At 37.3% G+C, this 24,873-nt stretch overlaps 1 protein-coding gene and 1 pseudogene across 1 annotated transcript; one reads left to right on the plus strand and one right to left on the minus strand.

The window, feature by feature from the left end:
- Positions 1-290: 290 nt before the first annotated feature.
- Positions 291-1,759, minus strand: LOC131418139 (E3 ubiquitin-protein ligase RNF14-like; annotated as a pseudogene).
- Positions 1,760-12,322: 10,563 nt separating this feature from the next.
- On the plus strand, positions 12,323-17,085 carry DEFB116 (defensin beta 116). The gene is made up of 2 exons (XM_058562139.1): positions 12,323-12,389; positions 16,880-17,085. Exons 1-2 carry the CDS (start codon positions 12,323-12,325, stop codon positions 17,083-17,085), a joined length of 273 nt encoding a protein of 90 aa, XP_058418122.1.
- The last annotated feature ends 7,788 nt before the right edge of the window (positions 17,086-24,873 follow it).

Below are 24,873 nucleotides of genomic sequence, written 5' to 3' on the forward strand. Positions count from 1 at the left end.
AATAAGTTTTAACTATTCAGAGCTTCGGGCACATTGTAATATTTAATATTCTCTAGTTTTCATTTTCTGAACATTTGGCTTATGATTTTCTCAATTATGTTACATTGAAAAATGTATGAATGTGCCTTAACCAATAGTACCACGTGAAAATATAAATTTGTTCTTCCGTGTCTTCTACAGAGGATGAGTGAATGAACGGTGCCCTAAATATCCTGCAAAGTTACTTTGTGTACTCGATGAAAGACTAGGGCAAACCATTCCCCTTTAACATTTTGAGCAGTAGGAGTTAACTAGTCTTCAATCCCATCATCCCAAATATCTCCATTAAAATCCACAGCATGGAACAACCAGTTAAAACACAGGGAAGAAGTTTCAGTCAAATGTCCTAAGTGTCTGCTCTAGAGAGAGAACCCAATCCAGCAGAAATATTGCATACAGCCAGTCCATGCCATCTTGCTGTATCTAATTTCCCTATGGGAGTCCCACAGCACAGGCAGCTCTTTGAGTTCTCTTCTGGCCACTCCTTACTTTCCATCTCTTCCAGCGCCTTCTGAATCACCTTCTTGCCGTACCTCCATCCCCAAAGTCTTTTGTTGCCCTCATCTGCTTGCAGGAACTCATTTCATAAGTCTGTTAATTTCTCTGCAGTCACCTTACTTGGAGAGATCCCAGGGTAGGTCAGTCTGCACAAGGTACAAAAGGTAAAATTGCAGCTGGAGCAGATGCCCACGGTGCAGCCAGTCTCCTACACCACAGGCAGCTGGCAACGTGGGTGTAGGGGCAATACATCACATCTGCCATCAGGTCCAAGGTGGACTGAAGGGGAAAGTGGTCATAATTGGCAAATAACTCTGCTTCCCTAGCTCTTTGACCTGACCAGGAGTAGCCACTGAAGGGTACTTGGGTTCTGGACGGTTGAGGCGCTGAACTTGGCCATCTCTGATCTGAATTTCAAAGTAGTCCTTCAGATGGGCTTTGTAATACACATGCCTGCACTCCAAGAATGACATGCATTCAGTACCCAGATTCTCACAGAAACAGATATCGCACAGGAACAATTTACTATTAAGGTATTTTATCTGCTGATCTTGATCGAAGTCCAAGATATCCTGGATCAGACTCAACAATGATTCGACATCTTGCATGGCTCTCTCATCCACAACTTCCTTTTGGTCTACATCAGACCTAGCAGCTCCTCCAAAATCTAGCTCTGTGTTGGGAGAGTCTTGAGCCATCCTTCTCTGTATGTTTTTTCTAAGAACCCATTTTGAGCTCAAAAGGAGAGACAATATTCAAGTACGCTAGGGTATTTCCCTTAAGAAATTGCGTCCAGGCAAACAGAAACTTGCTGGCATGGTGTTATTCCCACAGGTTGTCTAAGGGCTTGCAGGAGCAGATAGCACTAACAGATATTTTGGAATTTTGTGGAAAGTCCAAATCGATCCTGGTTTCTTCACCTTGGACAGACTCTGCTTTTTTTTGTGTGTGTGAGGAAGATTGGCCCTGAGCTAACATCCGTGCCCATCTTCCTCTACTTTATATGGGATGCCGCCACAGCATGGCTCGACAAGCAGTGCGTCTGTGTGTGCCCGGGATCCGAACCGGCAAACTCTGGGCCACTGCAGCAGAGTGCGTGCACTTAACCGCTTGCGCCACTGGGCTGGCCCCCAGACTCTGCTTTTTAAAATTCATCTCCGTGATACATACTTGCTAGGGCCGGCAATTCATCCTCCTGAGTTTCTCAGTCTTCTGACTACATTTAATTTTCTGAGGAGCTGAAGACAATCTAACACTGCAGTCTACATTTCAGTTCACTTTTGAAAGTCGTTCTTTTGAGAGGAGAACAACTCCTGAAACATACTAGTGCTCATTAACTGTTAGCAATCATCATCATTATCTTTATTATCCTCACAACCATCCTGGGAAGTAGGAATTAACTCCTACCTACGTGTCTTTATGGAAAATTCAAAAGAATCTATAAGTAAACTATTAGAATTAATAAGAAAGTTTATTAACTTTTCTGGATACAAGGTCAACAACAATCAGAAAATGAAATCAGATCATACAGTAGAAACAGAGAGTAGAGTGGTGGTTGCCAGGAGCTGAGGGTACCGGTGGGGTGGTGGGGAGATGGAGAGATGTTGGTCAAAGGGTACAAACTTCCAGTTGTAAGATGAAGTTCTGGGAATCTAATGTACAGCATGGTGATTATAGTTAATAATACTATATTGTATACGTGAAAATTGCTAAGAGAGTAGATCTTAAATGTTCTCGTCACAAAAAAGAAATGGTATCTGTGTGAAATGATGGAGGCATTAGCTAATGCTACAGTGGTGATTATTTTGCAATATATGAGTGTATCAAATCAAAACATTGTACACCTCAAACTTACACAATGTTATATGTCAATTATATCTCAATAAAGCTGGGGAAAAAAGTCATTAGGATTACCTAAGGTATTTTCTCCCTTTTTTAGAAAATGATTTAAGTAAATGCACAAACATGTAAAATTCTACAAAAGAAAAAGAAAGAAAATGAAGGTAAAATAAAGACATATTTACAATGGAGTAAAAAACATAAAATAACTAGGAATAAATCCAAAGAAAGACAAGATTTCTATTTCTAAGAACATTATTGAGATAAATTAAAGAAGAGTTAAACAAATGGAGGACTATATCTTCTACATAATGTCAATACTCTCCAAATTCATCTGTGGATTCAGTGTTATGACAATAAAAATTCCATGTGTTTTTCCTTTGTGGAAATCAAAAGCTGATTCAAAAACGTATAAATATAAATGGGCAAAGAATAGTCAAGATAATCTTGAAGAACAAAACTGTAGGATTTAAATTCCTGGATATTAAGATTTATCATAAAGGCATAGTAATTAGGAAAGTGTGATATTGAGGCAAAGATAAATAAACTAAGGGAACAAAATAGAGTCCAGAGATAGACTTAGTCATACATGGTTACTTGATTTATGAGAAAAGTGGCACAACAAAATAAAGGAGAAATGATGGTATTTCCAATAAATGGTTCTCCATCCATTGGATATCAATAGAGAAAAAAATGAAATTTGGTCTATCCCTCACACCATCCACTAAAATCAATTCCATGTGTATTGTAGATATTAATAAGAATGGTAAAACAGTAAAGTTTCTGGGAGGAACATGGGAGAATATGTTTATGACTTTAGCATAAGTAAAGATTTCTTAAACAGGACACAGAATATACTAACTATAAAAGAAAAGAGATAAATTGGGTCTCATTAAAATTATGAACATTTGTTGAACAAAAGATGCCATTAAGATACAGAAGAGAAAAGTCATAGAGTTGTGGAAGCTATTTTTAAAACATATAACCAACAAAGATATTGTATCTAGACTATATAAAGAATTCTTATAAATCATTAAGAAAAATTCAGATACATATTGCACGAGAAAAGAAGGCCACAGTCTTGAACAGATATTTCACAAAATGGAATATCCAAATAATCAATAATCACAAGAAAAGGCTCTCAGTTGCACTGGTTATTAATCTTTGATGTTCTATTCTTTATCAGTACCTCCTCTGGTTGCCCCTGACAGTGGATGTAGCACATAAGATTAGTCGTACCCTTTGACATGCCCCAGTAAGGTTAGATTAAGTTCAGTTTCCCATAATCATTCCCTCTATTGATACTGTTTTGTAGTAGCAGATTCTCCATACAATTTGCATTATAGTGTTGATTTCACTCTGAGTAGTTATTAATATTCTATATATCCAACAAGCCCAAAGAAGTATACATAATAAAGCCATGATTAATATTATGATGATTTTAAAATTTTAACAGAATATTGGTTTTAGGTGAATGGTCTTTGAAAATATCGTATTAGTGACATGTACTTAAAGCAGATTCCTGATCAGCTATGCGTAAGAATTCTCGTTTATCATATAACAGCTTTACAAATTGTGGATTAGTTTTAGTAGCTTGTTTTTCTAAATGCTTTACAATTTGAGAGTTCTTCATCAGCATTCGTCTTAGCTTAACCCAATAGATACTTAATGTATAATCAATATGTGGGGCTTGGTAGTCTAAAGCTTTGTGTAGAAATTTTTCTTGCATGGACAATGTATTTTTTGCGAATTTCCATCAATTATGCAAGTTATACTATTCTTACATGTTAAACCACTGCTTATAGAAATACCGTCATGTACTGCATAACGACATTTCGGTCAAAGACAGACCTCATGTATGTTGGTGGTCCCATAAGATTACTACCATATAGCCTAGGTATATAGTAGGCTATACCATCTAGGTTTGTGTAAGTATGTTCTATGATGTTCACACAATGACAAAACTGCCTAACGATGCATTTCTCAGCACATATCCCCTGTAAAGTTAGATTATGAGGTGCTCATTGGGGAGTACATATAAAACTACTAAATTGTGAGGAAGTGGGCTCAGTTTGCTCTAAACCTTGGGGACAAACATCCAATCTGCCATTTCTAACATCTGTCAATATCGCTAGTAACATTTGAATTATATTACCTGTCTCTCTTGTGTGCCTCTATCCTTGAATGACAGGCAACCGTCTAATACATTTGTTGCATGTTGGTATAGGGGAAAATTTACATCTTTTAGTCAAATTAATTATATTGGTTCACTTTTCAGTAGTTTCAATTTGCAAATACCAACTTTCAGCTTTCATATTTATGATGAACCTTTTTACATCATCCTTTAACCTTTCCTAGATAGTACCACACCCAATACCCAATAATTCCCACAAGTAGGTCAATTCTATAGTTCAGTACTAGTAAGCATATCCTGTAATTATTGAACAGCTAGTTGTTCAGTTACACAAGTGAGGGCTCATGACAATTCTTTAGCTATATTTTGTTGCAACAGGATTTCATTTCAAGCAGTCCAATTCCAAATTCTTTCTCAATTTCATTCTAATTTTGCTCCTACTACCAAATCCTGTACTTGGTTATGATTTCATCCTATTTGCCTCTGAATTACATGTTTTTCAATTGCCCCAAGGTAACAAGGTTGTTTTTTTTTTTTTTGTACTATTTCTTATAAGAATTTGCAATTCTGGTCCTGGTTTTGATTTTTCCTAACACGGTACTTAATGTCTCTTTCAGTTTGATCACGGCTCTTTTGTTTTGTTTGTTTTAGGGAAAGATTTGCCCTGAGCTAACATCTGATGCCAATCTTCCTCTTTTTTTTTCCCTCCCCAAAGCCCCAGTGCATGGTTGTATATCCTAGTTGTAAGTCCTAGTTCTTCTATATGAGCCACCACCACAGCATGGCAACTGACAGACGGGTGGTGTGGTTCCATAACTGGGAAATGAAGCCTGACTGCTGAAGCAGTGAGAGCGCCGAACTTTAACCACTAGGCCATGAGGGCTGGCTCAGATCATGGCTCTTTTGACCCCTCTGTAAAAATTTTCCAAAATGGTAAAGTCCGTTGTAGACAAGTAAAATTGACTCATATTAACAGCAGTAATATTAAGAGATATAGTTCATTTAATTCTCTTAGTGGCCTTAAACGTGGGAACTGAAGATTGCTAGATTATAAGCAGGGTAAACTCATTTTTTATGGGAAGATATATTTTGGACCTTTTGGAACAACCAATCCTATCATTTGGGCTCAGATATTTCTTCCCCATCTTTATATCCATTTTCAGTTTTGTTAAACCAGGCCTCAATGGTTATAAAAGATAATGAGCAGTTGGAGTCCCGTGGAATATGATTTAAGTATACTTATATTCAGCTTGATGAATTAACAATTCCTTCCATTTGGTATATTCAGTAACACAATGGGAGGTGATATTTAAGATTATTTTATTTAATAGTTGGATAATATGGATTTCAGTCTGTGGGAAGATTTGAAATTTTCCATTTCCTTTAAATTTAAATCATCCAATCAGTGGGTCTGAAGTGTTACAGATAAATTTAGGGATTTCTTGAGCCTTTACTCCATATTCAGAACAATTTTTAGTAGGTACAAAATTCCATGAGGTTGGGATACTTACTTTCAAAAGAAGAAGCAATAAAACTGTAAGCTACATGTTTAAATGGAACAAAATAAAACATTAAAATTATAATGATCAGAGAGGAGAAAGGAAAGTCTCTTCAATAAATGGCATTGGGAAAACTGGACAGCCACATGCAAAAGACCACTATCTTACACCATACACAAAAATTAACTCAAAAGGGATTAAATACTTGAATATAAGACTTGAAACCATAAAGCACATAGAAGAAAATGTAGATGGTAAAATCCTTGACATCAGTCTTAGAGATATTTTTGTGGATTTGACTCCAACAGCAAAGGAAACAAAAGCAAAAATAAACAAATGGGACTACATCAAACTAAAAAGCTTCTGCATAGGCAAAGGAAACCATCATCAAAATGAAAAGGCAACCTACTGAATGGGAAAAAATATTTGCAAATCATACATCTGATAAGCGGTTGATATACAAAATATGTGAAGAACTCATACAACTCAATAACAAAAAACCCAATCTGATTAAAAAATGGGCAGAGGATCTGAATAGACATTTCATCAAAGAAGACATACAGATGGCCAGCAGGCACATGAAAAGATGCTCAACATCACTAATTATTAGGGAAATGCAAATCAAAACCACAATGAGATATCATCTCACACCTGTTAGAGTGGCTATTATCAAAGACATAAGAAATAACAAGTGTTGGAGAGGATGTGGAGAAAAGGGAGCTCTTGTGCACTGTTGGTGGGAATATAAACTGGTGCAGCCACTATGAAAAACAGTATGGAGATTTCTCAAAAAATTAAGAATAGAACTACCATATGATCCAGATATTCCACTTCTGGGTATTTATCCAAAGAAAATGAAAACATGCACCACTATGTTAACTGCAGCACTATTTACAACAGCTAAGGTATGAAAACAACCTAAGTGTCCATTGACAGATGAATGGATAAAGATGTGATACCTATACACAGTGGAATACTACTGTGTAAAAAAGAATGAAATCTTGCCATTTGCAACAACATGGATGGACCTTGAGGGTATTATGCTAAGTGAAATAATTCAGATGGAGAAAGACAAATACCGTATGATTTCATTGATACACTAAATATAAAAAAATGAACAAAAAAATAAAACAAAACAAAAACAAACTCATAGATACTAGAGAGAACACATTGATGGTTGCCAGAGGGGAAGGGTACTAGGAGGTGGGTGAAATGGGTAAAGGGGGTCTATTATGTGGTGATTAATGGATACTAGACTTTTGGTGGTGATCACGTTATAGTGTATACAGATGCAGAACTATAAAGCAGTACACCTGAAATTTATACGATGTTAAAAACCAATGTTACCTCAATAAAAAAAAATTATAATGGTCAAGATAACTGAAAAGAAAGCAACAATAGTCTATCTCTCTTGCCATCAGTCCATTAGAGACTCTTTTTTCCTTCATTTTGCATATTATTGCAAGTTACTGTCTGGAGAATATGATCTTAAGGTCCTTAATGGGAGTTACAACCCATTCAGTCATAGAAGCTGGTCTCCCATGTGAAGTGTGTATCCAGCTGTGTTGCTTCTTCACTTGGATAGTGGTGTGAGTTATCAACAACATCTGATAGGGTCCTCCTCAGCGTGATGACAATCTACCTTGCCATTAGAATACTTCCATGCAGACTTTGTCTCCTAGTCCATATTGATCACACACTTTCTCAGGGAGATTCTTCCATCATCTGGCCACATGATGGTGTAATGAGCCTAGGAAACAAGCAAACTCTTTATATCTGTTTGTGAGTGTTTTCCACTGTATTAGGTAAGGGGCTAGAATTAACTGCCAAATTTATAGAGCTTCCAAACGTTAACTCAAAGGGAGAAATACTATGCTTGCTAAAGGGAGTTAACCTTAATTTTCATAGAATCAATGTAGGGCTGTTGGTCACTGTAAGCCAGTGGCTTGATATAATTTAGCCAAAGAATCTTTAGAGTAAAGTTCATTCATTCCACGTGTCCAGAAAACTGGGGATGATAAGGAGTACGATAAGTTATTGGTGTTTGTAACATTTTATAGAACCCCTGATTTACCATAGAAACAAAGTGACTTTCTCTATCAGATTCTGGATGGTTAGGAATCCCAAAGATTGAGTGATATAATGCAGGAAGACTTGCGTCACCATTTGAGCATCTGCTTTAGCCAATGAGAACACTTCTGGCCATCCAGACACACACATACCATTACTAAACGGTACTTCTTACTTTCTGATGGCAGAATCTCTACAATGTTCATTTGCCACCAGGTCCTAGGTAATGTAGACCTCAGTGGTCTTCCTTGAAGTAACTTAAGTGTTCCCTGTTTTCTGACAAACAGCACATGTTTGTATAATTTACTGAATTATTTGGTTCTTATATGAGAGTGGTATGATTCCAAGATTTTCAGCATTTCATTTTGTTTGAATGATATTGCTGGTTAGATGGAATGAAAAGCCATGTATGTATACAGTTGGGATACAGGAATAATACCATTGGGTAATCCCCATATTCCTATGGTGCTCTTCTTTGCTCCTCTTGATTTCCAATTTTCCAATTTTGGGGCAGTTGCATATTTCTGAAACTGTGAATAGGAGTCCCTGGATAGAAATAATGAGACTTCAGTTTTCCCAGTTCAAACTTTAGTGAACATTTTTGTGTAAATTCATTTCCTTTAGATATTTCATCTTGTTGTCCAGTAAGAGTTCTACAATGAATTACATAAATCTGTTTGGGAGATTGCAATGACTCTAATAAATCAGCAATTAGCTTCCATGTGATATGTTAGTTCTCACTGATGTTAGAAAGCCTCTATTCTTCCAAATTTGGTCTGTAGTATGCAGGCCTCACACACATATCTACTATCAGTATGGATATTCACTTTAAGACTGGTGTCTAATTTAAAAGCTCTCATAATAGCTATGAGGGCTGCTGTTTGGCTGATTTTACGTATATGAAAACATAAGCCTCTAAAATCTCATAAGGACTGACTATTGCATAATAAGTAAATATTATATAAATATATATAAAAATTTTTATTTCCTTATGTGTTTCTCATACATGATCCATTAGCAAACTATATTATCCGCATTGGGAATAGAAATATCAGATATATTAGGTTTTTCCACTGGTGTTAGGTTGGAGTAGGGTGGGTATTGCCAAATGATTTTCTGTTGTTAGGCCACCCTTTCCCAGTCCTTTGGCTAGGTACAGGATTTTCTTGGAGATTTTTTAGTCTCTGCCTGCAGGAGGTTCTGGATAGGAAAATTCTGTAGCACCCTGTCTGGAATACACAGGAGGCAATAAGGAAAGCTAAGGAACTCACTGCTGTTTCCTTCTTCAAGTCCTTTGGTCTCTAGGCATTCTGTCTTCTTTTTTTCACCTTCTAGAATTTTTGTATACTTGTTTGTTGTTATATGCAGGGATTTTTAATGGAAGCAGGGATAACCAGATAAGAATGGGGTTCTATGTTGCTGGAAGCAGAAGTGTTACCAGTTGTGTATTTTAAAATTTCCACTTGGTGCTTTCCTTGATTTCTTTCTTTATTGGTTTATAATTTCATTCTGTTATGGTTAGAGAACATGCTCTATACGATTTGGATCCTTTTATATTTATTGAGACTTGTTTTAAGACCCAGCATATGGCCTATCCAGGTGAATGTTCCATGTGTGTTTGCAAAGAACATGTATTCTGCTGTTGTTGGGTAGAATTTTCTGTGACAGTCAATTTGGTTGATTGTGTTATTCAAGTATTTTACATCCTTATTGATTGTCTATCTGTCTACTTGTTCTATCCCTTACTGAGAAAGGAGTCTTGAAATATCCAGTCTAAAAGTTAATTTGTGTTTTTTTTTTTTTTTTTTTGTCCTTTCAGTTCTGTTAGTTTAGGCTTTATCTATTTTGGACTCCTATTATTAGTTCTATATACATTATAATTGTTATTTATTTCTATATTGACTCTTTTATCACTATAAAATGTCACTTTTTGTCTGTAATAATATTCCTTGTCTTACAGTCTATTTTGTCTTACTGACATAACTACCCCAACTCTCTTAAGTTACCACTTGCATAGTATATCTTTTTCTATCCATTTCCGTTCAGTCTACCAGTCTTTGAATTTAAAATGTGTCTCTCATTAAAATGTGCATATATTTGAAACTTGCTAAGAGAATAGATCTTAAAAGTTCTCATCACAAGAAGAAAAATTGTAACTATGAGTGGTGATGGACGTTGACTAAACTTATTGTGGTAATCATTTCACACTATATGCACATCAAATCATTATGTTGTACACCTAAAACTAATACAATGTTATATGTCAATTATATCTCAACGTAAAAAAAGTGTCTCTTGTACACAACCTACAGTTGGATTTTGCATTTTTAATCTAATATGAAAATCTCTGCTTTTTGATTGATGTGTTTAACCTATTTACGTTTAATGTTTTTATTTATGTGGTCGGTTTTAGGTTAGCCATTTTGCTCTTTGTTTTCTACTTGTCCCATTTCTTTTTTGTTCCTCTGGTCCTTCTTTGCTGTCTTCTTTCGTGATAACCAAATATTTTTTGTATAGCATTTTAATTTGTCTATTGACTTTTTAAACCTTATTTCTTTGACTTTTTTTGGGTGGTAACAATGTGCATCTTTAACTTATAACAATCTACTTCAAGTTAATATTGCTTTTCTTCCTATAGAATATGGAAATTTTGTACCGGTACTGTGTCATTTTCCTCACTTCTTTGTGCTTTCATTGTTTTATGTTCATATATTTCTGTTTATTGTAACATATATATTTGTATATTTGTTTATATGCGTGTATATCTTTTGTATTTATCCACATTTTTACCATTTTTTGGTGTTCTTTTTTCATTCCTACACATCCAAATTATCATCCTTTGCTATTGCTCTTCAACTGGAAGGACATCTTTCAGCATTAATCTTCTAGCAATGAATTTCCTAAATTTTTATTTTCCTAGAAATGTTTTATTTCACTTTTATTTTTGGAGTATATTTAAAACCTGTGAATTGTTTATTTCTGGAATTTTCCATTTAATATTTGACTACAGGTAACTGAAACTGCGGAAAGTGAAACCGCGGATAAGGGGGGACTACTGTATTTGCTTACAATAGGAGGGTTGGTACAATTCCGTTTACCTTTGAGAGGGCTAGTCCAGTTCCATTTGCCTTGTCATGGCAAGATGTGGAAATCTTATCCTAGACTTTTCAAAAGAGCCTTTTCACACATTTCCAGACTTCCGTTCAAAAGACTGGACCCCAGCCATCTATCTTCCTCATGATTCATTGGAGTAAAAACTCAATGTGGCCTTCTCTAAAAAACACTTTCATTCTCATTTCTCAAGGGATAAGCACTGAATTTCTCAGACTGAATTTATTCTCTCGAATAGTGATTACTCTCTGATTTTTAGCAAGTTAATTATGTTTTTGCCTTTTCTCTCGTTTTCTGCCCTTCCGTTCACAGAACGAATGAAAAAATCCCAAAGGTATATGTCGTCAAACAGATTTTGTTTCTAATCTAGGCTCTATCCCTCATTAGATGTGTTGCCTAGGAAGTTGCCTCACCTCTTTAAACCTTCTTGTCCTCTTCTGGGAAGAGGAAAACACTACACAACTTCACAGTATTGTAAGTGTTCATATTTATACCGTAGTATTTAGTACAGAAACTGACACGATAGACTCATGGTAAATATGAATTGCCGTGCTTTTGCCTCATGTCTTTTCCTCCCTTCCTCCATTTATACTTCCTCTTCAGTTTTTCTTCTCCATTTTTTCCTTTGTCATCATTGTTGTTGTTGTCTTTTTTTGTTAGTCTGTGATGCCTAGTACAGGATTGGATATACAGTAAGTACTACTGATAGAGGAGGACATTCTACTGTTAGGAGGATAAAGACAAATGTTTAAAAAATGATTCTTTATTTCTTACAGTTACGTATTAGTTTTCTTATTGCTTCCTTGCTTCACTCATTCATTCATTCATTCATTCAAATTTGTCTCACACAAAACGTCAACTGGCTGTAATTTGCCTTTGTTTTTTACTTGGAAGGAAGGCCCACCTTGACATGGGTGCTGCTGGCAAATCTCCCACACTTACACAGAGTGCCCAGCTGAGATATGCGATACACGTTATCCTTCTGTCTGGCTGATCTCAGGTATGTCTCATCTCTTTTAGTTCACTGCACACAACACTGGCCCATTTCCAAAACTAATAAAGGCAGGGCACTGCTCTGCCTCAACGATCTTTATTCAGTCCCCTGCAACACAACCCTCCATTCTCTTGGGACATGTCAATCATGAAGCCCTGTTTAATGACCATTTCTATCCTTCTGATCCTGGTTCATAAGACTCCAGGTAACTCAGGCCTCTTTCAAAGGTTCTGGGGTCTTGCATGTTGTATTGGTATCTTGGCGATCTCTGAGATGTCTCCTACTCACATATAGTAGGCACTACCTAAATCCTTTTTCTGATGTCAGATAGGTTGTGAATGTTACTCTGAAGGTCTATCTCGTGTCAAGATCTCCCTTGGTTCTGCTCTGCGAAGATAAATTTAAGAGGTTATTGTTCCTGTTGTTCTTGGGATAGTGGAGAGTCAAAGTGTGAATCATTTTAGATAGTGCTGTCATTGGGATGGCAGCTTGATTCATGGCTTAGTTGTGAAAGATTGGATCCTCCTTTAGGAGGAATCAATGGTAGTTTGGAGTTTGGAGAGTGAGTTGTTGTGGGGATGGTATATGACCTTAGAGATAGAGTAATATTGGAAAAATGAGTGGGGATGAGGAGGAGGTGAGCAGTTCTATTTCTAGAATTGGGCTGGACTAATGTTTTGGTGTAGTCTGAAGAGGGAATGGTATTTTTTGTTGAATGGAGCTGGGGGTGGAGTTGGATAGAACTGGGAGTTAGGGTATAGTGAAGTAGTTGGGCTGTGTTTTGGATCGATGTTATGAACTGGGGTTGGGTGGCTTGCCTAGTGTTATGTTTGTGTTAAGTTTTATAATTGAGCCATAGGTGGTTATCAGAAGAGATAGAGCTGGGAGTTGGAGTTACATGTTTGGTTCAAGCTAGGTTAGGTGTCATATTCAAGCAGGGCATATGTGGGGTTTATCTGACAGGGATTGTCTTAGCCTGGATTTGGGGGTGATTAAGCTTGAATAAGATAGTTGAATTCATCATAGCAGAGCTGTGGCTGTTAAAATGGGGAGAACGAATGCTGGATGGAAAATATCTGGTAATGTTTTCAAATTCTTAAAAACATTTCTTGAGTGTGATTTTCAGGGGCACTGAACAATAGATACAACTGTAGTCAGTGAGGACTTCAGAGTCACCATGGCTAATGTTTTCTCCTCCTCCCCTTTCTCCTCTCTTTCCCTTTTCTCTTCTGCTTCTCCTTCCCTTCCCCATATTCTTCCTACTTCCCATTCTCCTACCCCTTTTTTCTCACCCTGTCTCTTCCTCTTTACTTGAGAGACACTTGTTCTCATGTTCAGTAAAACACAGTTCCCGCATTGCAATAGTGTTAAAAACTGCAGGTGGGTTTGCAAAAAACAACAAGAAAAAGGAAGACAGCACTCTATGCTTCAAAAGTTGTGCATAGTGTTGCTTCCTTAATAACTATTTAATACTTTCACTGGCAGAATTTATGGGCAGGAACTGTTCTGGACAACCTTTCTGGGATGATCAAAGTCATTTTTCCTTTCATCACCCCAGAGACCTGGTGACCCTGAACTTAATCCCAAGAAAGGAGAAATAAGCTTGGTTTTCTATAGATCTGAGTTGAGACTACTCCTATGTTTCTCTGTACATGCCAAGGTTTGGTGGGAGACACTTGAGAACATTCCAGCCTCCTGATTTCATTTATCCTCACTGACTACAGTTCTTCAGTGCCCCTGAAAATCACACTCAAGAAACTTTTTAAGGATTCGAAAGATATTTTTCATCTAGTGTTCATTCTCCCTATTTTATATGGAACTAAATTATTTGAAAGCCAAGACTGTTTTTTAAATCTACATATTCCTGGTTGAGCTGAGTGCTCTGCACAGAGTAGGTTTTAGTAAATGTTTATAGAGTGAATGAATATGTAAATGACTTATTCCTAATAAATATATATGGGTAGGAACAACCTTAGAAGTTGGATGGGGAAGGATCATGTTTGGTGTTCACAGGTGTCAGAGAAATCCTGTATCACATTGGTTTTGGATCTGGATGGAGCTGTTAGAAAGAGTCTAGAGCATATGTTTTGTTTTTTGATTTATGATATTTTAATTTGCTCTTAAAACAAGTCCAATGTGGGAAAATGAACTGTGCAATGTCTATGGGTGAATGCAGAAGGTCAGGCAGGGTTGTGGCTCTCACTTCAAGCAGGAGCCTGTGAGTATTTTCTGGAAAACTCTTGCAAAGTACCCTTCCTCTAGCTCTCCCTAGACTATGGAATCAGAATCTCTAGATACTTGGTGTGAGCATACTTAAAAATTCCCGTGGTTATTACAAAGTGTGACACACCACATTAACCTCCTCCTTCACAAACACAGTTGAGATTTTCTGATCTGGTGCAAACTCTCCCATTCCCATTTCTCACATGGGGAGCTTAGGTCCAGAGGTCCAGAGGGTCAGAGTCAATGCTGGGATTCAAAAGAAAGACTATTCTGACTTCAATTTGAAGATGGAGGGAACATCAAAGGTGGCATTAACTTAATGTAGGTGTCACAATTTGTCATGACATGGGGCAATATAGAGTTAGAACAACTGCAGGAGCTGCAATGTCTATGACATTATGTCACATAAATGTCTATGACAAAATCTTTGTTATTTATTTAGCCACTGTAAGCAGAAGCCTTTTGGGACTCTCGACCTGCTTTCCGTGTGGAGAAAGTAAGGAAAATGCAGCTTGCCTGCTCCTCATTCTTGGTATCTATGTTCCTAACCACTCTATGGTGACTACAAAGAGGAGACCTTGGGTGCCCCGGTTTCCATCCAGTGTGTTTGGGAGTAAAGGAAAGTCCTCTAGTTCAGATGTTACCCAGAATAGTGTGGGTGTCACTCTGGGGAGGCCCCCTGCAGAGCTCCTCCTCCTATAAGTAGGATGATACCAAAAGAGAGACAACTTCCATGATGAGGGTGAGGATTAGTGTAGGATACACATTACCATGATGCTGAAGCATGGATGAAGTGTGCCATTTTTGACCTCTTTCCTCTGGTTAACCAGTAGGCTGGCTGATGTAGCAGCAATTAAGTGCCTTCTCTGGTTTGGATGCCAATTTCTGGGGGCAGTTCATATATACAGCAGCACCCAAAAGCTATGGGGTGTCTGCCACTGAGGCATTTTTTTTTCTTATCTCTTTCCCTTTCTATCCTCTGACTTAACCTAAATTTGGAAAATTTTACTTTCTCTTGTGAAAAAGTTAACAAAGTGTTCTTTTTTTTCCATGCATGAAATAACATCAAACTTGCTTTGTCCAGTTTTTATTAATGTGGGTGGGCACTGGAAACCTTTGCATGCTTAGCACTGAGTACATGGCACAGAATGAGTGCTGATAAATGGATGCAGAAGGAAGGGATGGGTGGATGGTTGAAGAGTCCTTGAATGCTAAGCTATAGATTTAGGACTATCTATTGAAAGCTATAGAAGGCATTATGTCACAGACATCATGCAGGAAGATGCCACCTTGTCCTAGAAATCCTATCATATAGAGAGGCAATGTGGCACAGAGGAGAAAGAGCATGGACTTAATATCATGTAGACCAGAAATTGAATCCTACCTTGGTTAAGTACAAACTATGGGAATGTGAACAGAACAAGGTCTCTCTTTGAGCCTTTCTGTCTTCCTCTAAAGAGTGAGGATAACACTTTTATGAGGGTTCAGTGACATATCATTTGTAAAATGCCTGGTACATGGTAGATGCTGGAAATATGGTAGTGATTGTTAGTATTACTTTCTTTCTAATGGCTCATTTGTCTTTAAAAGTTCCAATAGGTGGCTAATACTATTGAAGACTAATATATACAGAATGCTGACTAAGTGTCAGGAATTTTATCGCTGGGGTAATTTCAGCTGAAGAGCCTGTATACACATGCACATGTCTGGATGACTGATACATAGCTGTCAATATTCACAAATAACCTTTAGCCATACGTGGAAAGTGCGCGATAGAGATGTGAACAGTGAGCACATGTGTATATGCTCAATTTATGTATGACTGTGGACCTGTGAATAAAATGCCTTGTGCATATGTGCCTCTGTGTGTGTACCAGTGTGCTGCCCATGTATGTACAGTATCTGTTTCTGTGAGGCCATTGTACAAAGAGAGGCATGTGTGGTACGTGTGCTCAAATGTTGCAAAGTACAAAGGCATAGAGGGGCTCAAATACATGTGCCCTGCCTCAGAGGAGATCCTGACTGTCTCTGATGAGAGCCGTTTGTGAGGAGCAGACATCTGTAAGGGAGCATGTCCAATATGTGCTCACGGTGGCAGCCCTTGAAGCCCTAGACCCTCAGGAAAATACTTTCATATCAACAACACTGCCTAATATTTAGTTACTTCTTAGTATGTGCCAGATACATTTCTGAGCATACTAGCTATGCTAATTTAGTCATCACAAAAAACATTAAGAAGTTGGCTCTATTATTATGCCCATTGTGAAGATGATGCAATGGTGGGCCAGAGAACTGAAGTAACTTGCTTAAGGATGAAGAGCTGTCATGACAGAGCTCAGATCTGAATTGAGGTGGTTTTGACTTCAGATCCTGTGCTCTTAATATCCTTAGTTCCTGCTCTCTTTAAATCATGCCTCCCCGCTCCTTTTATCACTGCTTCATAGAAACTAAACATGGCTATGTTTTTCCCAGGTGGACTGTTCAGATCCTCCTATAGCAAGAGCCAAGAGTCTTGGAATCCATGCCAGGTTTACCATGGCATGTGCAGAAATGCCTGCAGAAAATATGAAATTCAATACTTTACCTGCCCAAATGATCAAAAGTGCTGCCTGAAACTTTCCGTGAAAACAGCCAGTTCTAACCACGCAAAGGAGGATTACAACGCTGACTCCAACTAGTCAGTTTCAAACACTTCAAGCTACCCAGAACTTGAATATCACCAACCTGACTCCCTCCTGGAGTAATTCTTCCCCATTCTGGAACACCCACCCCATAAAAATGTATTCCTTCTCATGTGTGTGTCTTTCATCTATGACCAGTCATCATTGGACAGGGAAGGTTAGGCTGGGAGCTGGGGAGCCACAGAGTACAGGAAAGGGCACTGGCCAAAAATCAAATAGGATGCTAGGACAGCTCAGTAGATGTTGAGGATGCCAAGGAAGAGAGATCACATTTCTGCTCTGCTTTGGTACCATGAAGAGGGTTGTGATTCATTCTGAAGGCTGCAGAGGGGAGGTGACAACTGGATTGAGTCTGGATGATCCAGTGAATATGTAGAGGAGATCGCTGAGTCCTCCAAGCAAACACTGTAGGATCAGGACAGAGACAATAGGGTTGCCTTTGATATCCAGAGAACTATCCTGGTCTGTTTGGTATGATGTGGTGTCCTCAGGAAGAACTAGAACCAGATAGATGGGTGGATGGAATTGAGTGTAGGAATCTGTTGGACAAATTAGGACAAAACTTTCTAAGTGGTAGAGCTGTTGGAAAGTGAAATAAGCCAGGCTTGTCCCTGGGCATTCTTCCAGTTTTGAGACTAGAGGACCATTTCTGGATGTGAGATAGAAGTGATGGTGGTTATGGTATTAGAGAGGAATTTGGAACAGAAGCTGGACATTGTACTTGATAACCTTTAACATCCTTTCATTCCTGAGCATTGAGGAATATTGTTTTGTCACTCCAAACTTAGTCACAACTAATGTTTGACATGCTATGGAATATTCATTGTGTTACGTATACTCCTCTTCCATGGCTAATGTCTCATCTCGCACCCTCTTTGGATCCAAACTTCTAGAACTAGTGTTCCCAACTAAGTTCTCTAAGTTCCAGATTCCTAATTTCACCTCAACTAAGATAAATCTGGCTTTTGTGCTTATTTCACTAAAATGGTCTTGATTTTGCTCACCAATGTCTTCCTTGCTGAAAAACGAGCATTCTTTGGGTTTTACCATTTACTTTGCTTCCAGCTACCGTTTCACTGTATTGCTCTCAGTTCTTCCTTGAAACCCTTGTTTGCCTTGCCTTCTAGTCTCTGGATGCTCTTTCTTAGTCATTTTGGGGGTTTCTTCTTCTGCCATCTGCCCCATGATATTCCTTTGCTATCTTCTCTATTTTCTCTCTCTTTCTGTCCTTATCACCATAGACACTTGACCTGCATTTCTCATTATTAGACAAACAGAATCCCAGCCCAAACCTATGAATCAAAGGCCATGCACTAAGTGACCAATTTATAAAGTTAGATTTTAATTTTCATGGGACTCAGAAATCTGATGGGAAAATTTAATGATGTTTATATCTTGGAGATTCACTGACAATCAGACATGTTTTTCCAACAGGGGATAGGGTTTGGCAGAAGCCAGGTTTCAAGGACGGATGCAGAAATTTTCAGGCATAAGTAGCATGACTGGATACAAATTTTAATATTTGGAAGAAAGTGTTGGTCCTGGGTTCAGCATTGTAGTTGAAATACAATATTTCTATATTTTCTACTTCAGCAGCATTTGTAGAGGGAAAATGGTTGTGGAGTTCTAGGTTTAAAGCACAGATTCCCATTTCCCTGGTTTCTACATGTCTTAGAGAAAGAAACAGGAATATGGGGTCAGGAGAGTTTGTCCCCTGTTCCCCATCACTGCTCAGAAGCTGTGTGATCTTGGGCAAGTTCTGTATTTATTTATTCAACCCAGACAACATCTCTGAGGTCCAGACCCACACATTGAATTACATATTCATTATGTTCTCTTGGATTTCTCAGCCGTCTCAGGTTCAAAATGTCCTAAACTGAATCCCAAATCTGTCTGCCTGGCTTTTCCTTTGTCTTCCCTTTTCAATATCTGACATCTACAATTTGTCTTGTTGCTCAGTTCAGAAACTTGGGATTCATTCTTGATCCCCCCAATTCATCTCAAGCCACCACGTCCATACGATTAAAATGTGCTTTTAGTTCCAACTCTCAAACTGATCTCAATTTGATGATGAAATTAGCCTTTGCATAATCAAAAGTAGAGGATTCACTATTCTTCAAGTGAAAAATCTCAACTAATTAAGAAGCCCTCAATGCTTTATCCCCTTCAATGTACATTTTTACTCCTTTAGAGGGTCTTCAATGTCATATTCTCCTTTGCTCTTCTCAACAAATAATGTGATTTCCTTTGTTTTCAAATGTATATTTGCCCATCAAATAGTGTCAATGAAGTTTATTATTAGGTCCGTCTCATTCTCCACGGCATAACATCAGTCTCTCTCATTTTTCCTTCTCGAGTTTCACTTTCTCTACTTCTCATGAAAACAAATCTGATAGGGATTTTTAGGTATATCAAGTTATAAGAGAAAGCCTGTAATTTTGATGTGTTAAGCACTGGAGGTGAAGTGATTCCCAGCCCCTGGCTGAAGGGCATTCTCCTCCTTCTTTCCTGGAAAACAGTTATAATAAATGGTAAACACTTATTTAAAATTTTTGAGCCTGGTCATTCTTGTGCAACAATTTGGCGTAGTTTGTAAGATCCTAAGAAGCATGGAGGTGGAGTGCAGGATGTGGACTGAATTCACACATGGCCTTACCGTCAGATCCTCCTCCATATCTCCCTTCTGTGGCCTGGAGATTCCATGACTCCATACCTGAGCTCAGAAATGCTTTGTATTTCAGGTAGGGGCTCTAAACTGAGGTCGACTATAATTTTTGCCTGTCTGTTAACCCTCATGCCTTGAGAAAAATCAGGTCTACTGTTTTATAACAATAAAACCATTCTGTGAATGGTCAAAAACAAAGTCCCATCTCTGTTTAGCTAATTTTAAACTACTGTAGTTTCACTTAGTACAATTTGGAATTGGTGACCAGAGATTACCTCCAAACTAGTGGGTTTTTTTCCACTTTATTCTGAGGGCAGGATGTGCCAAAATATCTAGAGAAAAATTTAGAAATCTCCCATTTTGGTCAGAAAGTAGTCATGATATTTGTGGAAAGAAAAACATGCTTACACAAAATTCTAAGTTCTCTCCTTTACAGATATGTCTATAAGAGGTTGAAAAACATCATTAATGAACCTCAAAGGGGAAAAAAAAACCTTCATAAGCCTTTTCAGATACACATAGACAAAACAAAAACAAAAAAAACAAACCCCAAAACATTTGTATTTGTTTTCAGACTTAAAAACCAATCTATTACCAGAGTTTCTGTCTCCAGATTTTCCACAGCAAGATCCTAGAAACTCTATTAAATTGTCTCAATATAAGGTTAAACCTTCAAAGCATTCTCACTATCATTTCTTAGTTCTTAAAAGAATAAACCCTAGAAATAATGGTAAATAGATGCTATTCCGTTTAGATCAAATACACGAAAGATTTTTCACTACTCTATTTTAGTGAAATTAACTCTCCTGCTGTCCAAAACATAACAGATCAAAAGAGAGAACTCTCTCCTCAGAGTATGTTTAGGATTACAAAGGTCAAAGGAGTAAAGGAATTGATTGTATTTTAAACATCAAAACTGAATCTAGAAGGAGGCATTGAATAGATGCTAACATTAAATACATGTAACAAGCAATTCTGTGTTAATATGTAAGGTAATCTCTATTTTATAGATAAAAGGATTTATTCCTTTCAAAGACAAAACAAAACATCACCTCAAACAAAAGCATTTTGGAGCACCACACATACATTGTAAGTTTTTTGAGATAAAATTATGTTCAGAGAGGCACCATTCTATCAAAAAATTGTTAAGAAAAATTATCCAAAATTTGGAAACAAGTAAAACAGTGTTGGATATGATCTAGTAGATCCTCCTGGGATTGTAATTCTATTCGAGGTGTATATTTTTGAACCATTTCCCATTGACTAGGCTATTTTAAAATTTTGTATGGGTAGAGTTTAACTTATAGAAAACTGATGTCATTGCAAAAATTATTTTTTTGAAAGTCATGCAAACTATTCCCATACATAACAATGCAAAGGGACAAAATGCAATTAATGCAATTGGGTGTACTTTATTTCTGTTTGGTGGGAAAGATAGCCCTGAATGTTACAGTTTATTGCCCTTTAGAATATTAACTAGGTTTATATCTATTTGGAAATTTATTTCAGAATTCTTTTGACTGATTTTATCTTTCACTGTTCCCCTGAACTAGTCTTAACATCTAACTGGTTTCTTCATTATTTATGAGTTGAATGAAATCATTGACATTTGTTCATTTTATATTTACATGTACTATGTTTTTAACTTCAAAAACTTTATATTATGCTTTATACTTTATCACAATAAAGACACATATGATGAAAGTATGAAATGCATGGAATTTTTATTTGTGGTTTGGTGATTTTTTGCAAGAAAAACAGAGTAATAGTGAATGTCGTAGTATGAAACAAAATTATATAAAGTAAACTGTTTTTAGACTAATAACACATTTTTTCTAATAGAGTTGTAAAATCATAAAGAGCAATTTAATTTTGGCCTGATACAACCAAGGTACAGATCAATAACTGACAAGGTATTAGGGCCTCAGACCAGGGTCTCCCCGCTGGATGGGACCACTCTGTTGTTAATGTAGTCAAATGTATCAATCTTTTATTTCATGGTAGTATTTTCTATGTTTTTAAAAAGAAATTCTTTCTTACAACAAGGTCAGAAAGATATTAACCTATACTTTCTGAATATTTTAGTTTGTCTTGTTTATCCTTGTAGTTCCAGTTGTTCCAAGACGGTCTGGAATACAGTTGGTCTTCAGCAAGTATTTGTGGATAGATGAAAGAAATTAACAATTTTCAGCCTTGCTTTCATCACCTATACAGTTTTTTAAAATTCACTTTTTATACTAAAGTTTTTATTCGGGGCTTATTTTTGTGAGGCAGGAGTGTAATTGCATTTTCTTGATAGGTCTGACCAAATTTTATAGCTCTGCTAATTGACTAGTCTCTTTTTTTCCCGCTGATTTCCCACCCGTGGCCTTCATATGTCAATATTCCTTATACTCATGGTCTATTTCTGGGCTCCCTATTTTGTTCCATTGGTCATTATGTTTATCCCTGCACCAGTATTTCTCTATCTTAACAACTACAGTCATATAAATAGTTCTAATATACAGTAGGTTATGTCCCCATCCTGAGTATTTTTCCTTAGAAGTTTCTTGGCAATTCTTGACCTCTTATCATCCGTATAGTTTTTATCCATTTTTTTCCAAATTTTATAAAAATATGTTGTAATTTTGCTTGGCATTACATTGAATGTGTTGGGATTTTGATTGACATTCCATCAAATTAGCAGACCTATTTGGGAAGAAGTAATGTCTTTATAAAATTATGCCTTAATATTCTTGATCATGGACCATATCTCCATTTATTTAGGGTCTTTCAATGACTCCTAGTGGAACTTCATCTCAAGATTTGGCATCTAGGTTTGCAGAGGTTAATAAAGAGAAGAGCATGTACGACCTTTAGTGGCCAAACCTGGAAGTGACTTATACTAATATAAATGACTATAAATACTAATTTAAATGACTTAAGTCATTTCTCTCCTCATGCCATTGATTAGAATTGCATTGCCAAGAAACCACAAGACTTTACTGAAAATTCTTTGACTTTCTGAGAATTAGAATAACTTATGGTCCCCCTCTTGGAGCAGGAGGCAGATTTTACAGGCTGCGCCACCCTAAGAGAGGTATGCTCCCTAACTTCAGCCAAGAAGAACACTGGACTAGGTGAAGCCTCCTAAAATGGGGAACCAGAGGTTACAGAGAACAATGACAGCAAAGATATTTTTCCCAGAGAATCTGTGCCTCATAAGTAAAATGTCTCCATTTTCACAGTGGTGGCATTTGCCATGTCTGAGCTATTTGGATTCAGAATTTGGATTGCCATGGGCCAGTGACTGCTGTGTGTCTTCTATTCTCTTTTTTGAAGTGAAATCCTTGTTGCAGTTGTCTTGTCTCTGCTTCATCATTTTAAATCAAGTGCGTATATGGGGGAAGGAGCAGAGAACTTGTCATTTTTTTTGTATGTCACTGGACTAAGAGGAAGTAATTGTGAGAAAGTAGACTAAGAAGAAGTAATTGTGAAGACTGATTACCTGGACATCATGGATTTTTGAGCTGGGAGCAGTGACTGGAGAAGACACTGGCTTGTCTCCTCTGGGGAGGGGCAATGTTCTATACATGGGAGGAAAAGTGAAATGCAAATTTGGTAGACTGTGGCAAACAGTGGTTAGATAATCTTAAATTCCATTTTTTCTTCCTCGGTTCATAGGAAGAATACACATTCCAGTGTACAGTTAGTTAGCTAGGGGCCATGTAACTAGCTCTGCTAGTGGAATACGGACAAAAATAAAACATGACACTTTAAGGCCGTGCTCTTAAAAACTCTGGTGAGTCATCAGCTTTCCCCATCCCTCATATTGTGCAACTGGAAGCAAAGTACGCAAAGATGGCACAGCCACAAAATGGGAAGAATCAAGATGCCTGAGTCACCACCTGGAATCACCATCCTGAGTCTTCTCGGAGAGTCAGCTGACCAGCAATGGAGAGTGATGTGAACACGAAACTGACTTTTAGTTTCTTGAGCAAGTGAGATTTGGGGGGTTGTTTGTTTGGCAACTAGTATTAATTATCCTAATCCACGTACTTTAAACGATCCACGGAGGAGAATCTAGGCGTCCCAGTCAAGGACAGAGAAATCCTCCCTTATCATCTGGTCCACTTCAGATTCTTGGTGTTCCATTTCCATTTATAAGCATGCTCTAGTGAATGTGTTAGATCATCTTAATTTTCAGTTTCTTGTAGGAGTTATCTCTTGGATGAGAGGATGCACAGAGGCTGGCTGGTGGATTTTCCTGGGAGATAATGAGGTTGTTTAGGGCAGCCTATGGCTTCCTTTGCTAGAAAATTTTCCCGTTTTCATATGTCATTTTCTTTCCTTAACCAAATTTTCGGTATTTTCTGCAGCCTTCGTAACTGTTCCAGCTAGTTTTCGGTCTCTACTGCCTGAAAAATGAAAGGAAAACCATAAATTGACTCAAAGTTATCAATGATCCAAGCATCATAATAAATGTAATAATGTAATAGTAAATGTGAAAAAGGATCTGTAAACTTAATGACAACTGTGGGCAATAAATATGATTATGTGTGTAAGATAGTTAGTGCCAGGCCTGGTATATACTTATTTCCTTGTATCTCAGACACATATTTTCTTGCACATTTTAACATTTGTGAAATTTAGATGTGTTGTACCATCAGTGATAAGAGGACCTTGTTAATCACCACACATTGGAATAAGTTGTAAATTACATGCTTAGTCAAGTTGAAAAATACAACCAAGACTATGGTATTTTAATATGCCTTGAAATTGTATTGTGAATCTTAAAATTGTTAAAGAGGTCAAGGTCACTCATAGGGGTTCTAAACAGCATTTTGGGAATATGATCCTATGCATAATTGCCAGGGGCTAAAAATTTCTACCTTAGTCTTTTAATGATATCTTATACACTTTTTAAATGACAAAAGGATATCCAAGAATGAGATTGTTCCAAAAGATAATAATTTTTTTCAGGCAGACAGAAAATACGATGCATCATAGTTGAGCTGATGGATAAGTGAGTAAAAATTAAGCTGTAAGTCACACTCCTGAGTATATTAGATTTTGTTGCATTATTTTTGGCATTAACTGAACCAAGTTAAATGGACCCTTTTTATATGCCTCCCCAGATT

The sequence above is a fragment of the Diceros bicornis genome, chromosome 19 (assembly GCF_020826845.1).
Source record: "Diceros bicornis minor isolate mBicDic1 chromosome 19, mDicBic1.mat.cur, whole genome shotgun sequence".
Lineage (NCBI taxonomy): Eukaryota > Metazoa > Chordata > Mammalia > Perissodactyla > Rhinocerotidae > Diceros > Diceros bicornis.

What these genes read in the sequence shown, in the direction of transcription:
- DEFB116 (XM_058562139.1), top strand. Translation starts at nt 12,323, where the DNA reads ATGTCAATCATGAAGCCCTGTTTAATGACCATTTCTATCCTTCTGATC. An exon ending in CCTGGTTCATAAGACTCCAG is followed by an intron (nt 12,390 to 16,879) that starts GTAACTCAGGCC and finishes TGTTTTTCCCAG; the next exon opens with GTGGACTGTTCAGATCCTCC.